Source organism: Phaethon lepturus, unplaced genomic scaffold (assembly GCF_000687285.1).
Source record: "Phaethon lepturus isolate BGI_N335 unplaced genomic scaffold, ASM68728v1 scaffold6659, whole genome shotgun sequence".
Classification (NCBI taxonomy): Eukaryota; Metazoa; Chordata; class Aves; order Phaethontiformes; family Phaethontidae; genus Phaethon; species Phaethon lepturus.
Genome location: NW_010564083.1, coordinates 7,678 through 14,382, shown reverse-complemented (window position 1 = coordinate 14,382; position 6,705 = coordinate 7,678). Strand labels below are relative to the sequence as shown.

Below are 6,705 nucleotides of genomic sequence, written 5' to 3'. Positions count from 1 at the left end.
CAGGAATTAGAGATAAAAACTATACTAAATGTTATTTCCTGCACTTGGAGGCAAGCAGCAGATTTGAAACTTGAAGACAGCAAGCACAGTACTCCTAAATCAACAAAACATGTTGCAGAAACAAAAAGTGTTAGTAGAATAAGGGATTCTTACGTGACAAGCAACTCCTAACATCCTCCAAAAAATTTAAGGGGAATGTTAGAAACTTATGTCCAAATGACTTCCTACAGTCACTTATCTGCATTCTGTAGATACTTCTAGGAATCCTCATCTCTATGAATTAACCTGTCACTCATTCATCACCAGTAGATGAAAGGTTCTTGAAAAGTTAAACTGAACATGTCCAAAGCAAAACTCATTCTATCATCGCTTCATTTTCTTAAAGCAAATTACAGTAGAAGCAGGCTTTAATACTAAGAAAGAAGCTTAGTCTGTCTTTTTTTTTCTCCAAATAAACACTGAGTGATGAGCAGGTACAATTCCTATTGGAAATATCACAAATAAGGGCACTCCTCATTGCAGATGACCACAACTCTACATACTCCTTTATTTGCCAGAAAAACTTCACCACTGAGCACCCTAACTGCACCTTACGAACACCAAATTTCTGCATAAAGACATATCAGACATGGATAATTGATGAACTTAGCCTCCAGCAGAGTAAAGAACTCTGAAAGACAATTTTTATGTAATACAATTAATACCAATAAATCCACTATGCCCCTGTCTAAGACGACTACTAAAAATGAAGGCTTCTGTGCACAACACAACTACATTGTGATGTCTGATTATCTTTCATCAGTCTCATCCCGTAAAACTTACAGAACTCCTACATACCTAGCCAACTTCCAAATAGCTATTGTCCTCACTTCTTTCCATTATGAAGGGAACTGTAACGCAAATTAAGTTAGTTCCATGCACACACAAGCATTTTGCTAAGCTTTTTCAGACCCGAGTTATTTTTCTTGAATTGCTATTTAAAATTAACCAAGAATCTGGAAACCTAAGGAACAGATGGTCAACGATGATTTGATGATCAAAGCTCAGTGCAGACTGACTAAGAATAATACACTATTACTATATACATTACATTGAATTCAAGTTTCTAAGATTTCTAAAGGAACTGCATTGCAGAGAGCCTCTGCAATAAACTGATAGGTAGCTCAGGATAATCCCTTACCAAAGGATAACTCACCTAGAGATGCATTCAGGGAGTAAAATTTCAAGTTTTAGCTTTTACAAGAACTTCTTACCAAAAATTATCATCACAATTGATAAAATCTCATTTCAACTGAGAGCTAAGAAAGAAATGAGCACAGAAAAATAAAGCACCTTTTTGCCCTAGTGTACGCCTCCAATCTATCATGGCATGTAAGTAGAAAATTTATGCCATCATTTTATGCTTGTTACATAGGCAAGAAAGTAGCTATGTCCACGAGGCTTTCTGCAAATCAAACTTGAGGTTACTTCACTGGTATTCTGAGCCAGTTCTAATCCAACAAATTAATCTGTTTTAGCATGATGCTGTCCTGGAGCTGATAACCCTTGTTCCTCTCAGGATTTATGAACTCAGAGCACTCACAGCACATACATTAACATGGCCGTATTTCCAGGCCAAAGAGGACACAGAGCAGAGGAAACTTAGGTATGCCTAGAATAAGCAGATAGCTTCCACTGTCTTCAGGGAGTTGTGACATGGAAGATCAAAACGCATATTCATTTTCTTCGTTCTGCAGAAAGGATTTTATTTTTTAATGAGCCTACCTTTATGCTCAGGGAAGGCATAGTAGATTTGTTGCACGTGCTCAGTTATGCCCAACCCAGGCAATCTTTGCAAGGCATACACAAGACAGACATGGCTTTTAACCTTGCTTGGTCCCATCAGTTTATTCATAATTTTAACCACATCAAACAGAAAATAAATTTTCAAATACTGTTTCCATAATTAGTCTGCAGCTCTGCTTTTACACACAAGCTGAAACACTGCCATGTCTCTAGGAATACATAGTCAGAGATTACCAGTCCAATGAGTGTACTAACTAATCACAGTGATAGCTCCCTGCACATGCATGAACAGCAAATGATTCGTCTGCTCAGACTGGCAACACACTGCAAGCAGCAGTGAGCTTTTTAGGATTAGGAGATATAGACTGTCGGATCCATGACTTCACAGTTGATCAGCTCTTGCACTTCATACTCCAGAGCTGTCAATCTAGTATCTTTCATATGCAAGCACTTTCAAAAGCACTATAAAGTCTTGCATATCAAAGGAATAGAAAATATAATGGTATATTAGATATTGTAAAAATAATTTTAGTCTAAGTTCCTTAAAGTGTAACTGGAAGAAAGAAGTGAATGTGCAAAACTGCTTAAGTAAAAAAAACTACATATGTGATAAAATATTGATCTTAGAAAAAGTGTGGGTTTGGCTTAAAATAAAACATAATCAAACCATGACATTTTAAACAGCTGGATAGAATAACAGAATGTTTTCTCATACTCTGAAATAAACACAGATAATTTGGTCCAATTTAAGTGACCTTTAGATCTCAGACAGACAATTATTTCAAAGCAAGCCATTTGATAAATTTTCTCTACGTTAATTAATTTCTCATTTTAAATTCCATTAGTACTTGATCACCACAGCATGAGAGCAAGAGTGTCGTCCCAATACATAATGAGGAACCTGAGTACACTAATCTGCTCTCACTTTCATTAATATTGTAAGTTTTCTATTTCAAACCAACATGAAACATTTTGAAATAAGGTACTAATGCAGAAAAAGTCTCAATACAGTAAGATTAGATCCTGACATGCTGAGCTCATTTGTAATGCTACTGAAATTAAAAATTTCTTAGAGAAATTACTTAGAGAAAAAAATATATGTATGGCTAAGGATTTACAAGATAGGGCCTGCTAAGACCTGCATTTGCTCTTTAAAAAGCAATTTGAATTTTGCCATTGATATAAAAGCCAAGTGCTTCAAAGAAAGCTGTAGTTTCATAAAAAGGTTGCTATTTTTATCTGTCTAGTATTCATTATCTTTAAGCATAAAAACTATTACAACTTCAAACCTAATGCTATCCATACCAGTTGTGTTGAAAAAAAATACAAAACTATAGTGCTCCTTCTCTAAGGACTCATTTAAGTTGCATTGTTACGCTATCAAAAAGTAGATTATTAATCCCAAAGGCAACTCCTGATTGGTGAGCTCTGTGCTCATAGGACCAGAGCCTTGCAAACAACAGCAATAATTCCCCATTAGAGAATATTTAAGAAAATTTAAAAGCTTCAAGGCTTTTGTAGGCAAAAATAGATGTTTCTACCTTTCCAATTTACTAATTCTCAAATTAAACAATTTCAAAAGACATTATTTAAAAACCCTCTGAACTTCTCATGTTTAAAGACTGACTACAAGATAATTCACAGAAAGGCATTTCCACTTCCCAGAATTTTCCAGTGCAACTTGCAGATTCCAAGCAAGCTTGTAACTGGAAGTATTTCAACAGAACTTTATGACAAGTGTCATCTTTGCTCCAAAATAATCCAGCTCTCCTCTCAAGCTTTGCAGCATTCCTGGCACATCATTCTTAATCAATATTAAAAAAGTATACATCTTGTGGGATTCCATATACAAAGAGTGGTGGAGGAAGTGGACTATTTAGACAAAGCCGAATGTTTGAACTTCTGCACAAAGTATAGACAAAATCCCTGCAATCTATAAAAGCTGTGAAAAAGAAAATAGCAACAGCTCAAGAGTTTACTCTTCTGATTTCTATATTAAGTTAAGAAGAATAAAACCCAACCATATTATTTTTACTGATGTACCAAAAACTACCCAGTATCAAAAACCTTTATAATTCTACTTAAATTACAAGGTTGCTATGAAAAATGTCCAAACCCACCCAAACAATTAAGGTGCAAATACTGTACCACACTACAAAATATTCAGTTTTTAAGCAGGCACTCACATTCTGGAAAGCAAGAAAATAACAAAACCACATGATTTCTCAGCACTGCTGACGTGAAATGCTGATCATTTTACATTGAACTCGTGATCCAATGACTACTTCTGCACTGCAGCTGGCTTCTAGTTTTTGTTGGCAAGCAGAATACACTTGAAAAAATATAGTTTAATTCATTTTGTCTTAAAGGAGATGGCTTAAACAACTCAGATGTGTTGCATCCTGACAATGAGTATTTCTCTTTACAGGTCACAAGAGGCCTCCCATGACCATTTCAGGCTTGTAAATGCCTAGAGTTAGGCAAAACGCATACAGTCCTTCAAAGGTACCGTTTAGGAGCTCCCTGGAGTCAGCTTTCTTGAACGTCTGTCCTTAAAACAAGATTTTGCATCCTCATTCTCAAGATGAATACATTTCTTTGGTAAAACTACATGTTTAAGAATGACTTGTACTCAGAAGAGTTTTCTGGAAATATACCCTGAAATGTTGGAAATATTTGAATCCTGAGCATCTACTTCCTAATTCTCAAAGTAACGTGGTCACTTAAAATATTTTACCATTCAGTCTGGAAGCAGTCAAGGGTTCTGGACATTCCCAATCTGACCAGGAAATTGCAGAAGAAGTCATCCATCGCTTCAGGTATTTCAGACACGGATCTCTCAGAAGTCAGAACGGATTGCAAAGCCTGAAATTAAAGTTTGATAATTGTTATTAAACATACAAGAGAAATGTAATTATCATATCTTCTCTTCCTAAAGTCATCTGAAGTCACAGACCTACTGGAGTACAGCTGAATGTTTCCCTCACCTTTATTTTTGATATGTCTGATATAGCTGATCTGCAAAGATCAGATCTATAATCACTGACCGTTCTAATGTAAGGTCTGTGACAGGTTATAGAGAAATAACTCAAAAATCACCTAATTTAAGAAAGTATTCTGAACATGACAATCTAATACTGACCCGAAACTATTTAAACTGATGGGGGATCTTCTATCACTGACCACAGATAAAATATTAGTTCTCATTTGTGTACCCTTCAGCAACCTTCAAAACTGCTGATGAGAAAAATCAGTACTTCATCTAATGAAAAACACCAAAGTCCAAGGTGATAACAGAATGGCTTATATTCTTTTTGTAATGACACATGCAATGGAGAGACCAAAGGAACTGCATCTCCATCATTAGATCTCTTAAGAAGTCTCACAACTATCAATTCTTCCTTTTCTTCTCAACACCCATATGCAGACACTAAATAAAGCTGCCAGACAACATTGCTACAAGTGTTAGCAGAATGCAGATGGTGCATCGAGGCTTTATATGCAGCTCCTCCCATGCCATAAAGATAGACAGCTATTCAGATAAGATCAGCTCATGGGTCAAGCACAATTGCCAAAAGCAGAGTCAAAACAAAACAGAGCAATCCTACTATAGAGAGGAAAAAAAATCCCTTTCACAGTTTTTTTGTTGCAATGCAAATTTCCTTCCTTCACCCAACCCCATCCAGCCCACACAGCACATAGCTTGATATTAAGCTCTCCTAGAGAGATTTCAAGATGCAAGGAGGTCTGAAAAAAAGTAAAATATGACCCACTTTGAGACTACACACCACCACCCCAACCCCCCAGCAAAATGCATTTAAAGATAACCAGATGAGAGAGACTGCCACAACTTGGCAGACAAAGAGATGGCTTTAACTCATTCAGACTTCAAATTGATTACAGTGACTTGACATACCTAAACATGAAGCTCTCGTCATTTGGGAACTCCTCACAGGGCACAATGCTACAACATACTTGCTCAACAACACAGGCTACTAAAATAGATACTACACTACACATGCCTGCCTCCTGGTGAGAGGATGACAGAACAAAACTGGGCTTTACAACTATGACTTAGTGCTCTCTTGAAAGAAACTCAGATTCTGTGATAACATGTGCTACATATTAAAAAATAAATACCACTGTAGAGTACTGATGAGAAGCAAAAACAGCTTCCACACATGCCTACCTTCTTTTCATTTCAATACTAACAAAACTGAAAAAAATCCAGTCAGATATTCATCAAGTCATGCTAAAGGCTGTGACTGCACAGTATTTCCTCCATCCATTTAAAAAAAAAAAAAACCAAGAGTCTGTAAGCCAGGGATTTTTGATAACTCCATTCATTTATGGCTTACTCATGTCCTTAGTGGGAACTCTATCAACATGACTGCATGAATTACCTGCAGATGAAGGCATTTCTCTTAATAAAAACACTGGAAAAATCTCATAGCCAATTTGTGTAATCCAGAAAATGTTGTGTTTAATCCAAGCAACCTACTTAATATAAACAGAAAGAACTGTACATGTACAGTCAAGGCCACAAAACACTGTATTATGAATAATACAATATGCCAAGTGCAATGTAATATTTAGCATATTTTCATTATACTAGAGATACAGTACAGACAGGTCTATTTTTTAATTGTGGTAACACAAGAACCAAGGAGAGTACATCTGCAGACATGCAGCTGCATCCCTTTTCTTGCTGCTTTTCTTTCTTTATTCTAAGTGAGGGAAGTGTCTAATAATGTTGCTTGTAGTTTCCCAAACACATCTATAAAGCCAGTCTTTGGAAGAAATGACACAGCTTGATTCCCTTAATAAAAATGGAAATATGATAGGAATTCATTTAATCTGTGCAGAAGAGAATTTATTAGCTAGCTACTAGCACTGAGAATCATTTCAGGAACCGAAGCT

At 36.2% G+C, this 6,705-nt stretch overlaps 1 protein-coding gene across 1 annotated transcript in view; it reads right to left on the bottom strand.

Annotated features, from left to right (window-relative positions):
* Nucleotides 1-6,705, bottom strand: part of SPAG16 (sperm associated antigen 16) — a gene marked incomplete at both ends in the record, with an annotated part of 22,313 nt that overhangs the window by 11,609 nt on the left and 3,999 nt on the right. Inside the window, one exon of the mRNA XM_010294754.1 lies at nt 4,523-4,650. Within this exon, the coding sequence (XP_010293056.1) occupies nt 4,523-4,650 (128 nt within the window). The remainder of the gene's footprint in view (nt 1-4,522; nt 4,651-6,705) is intronic.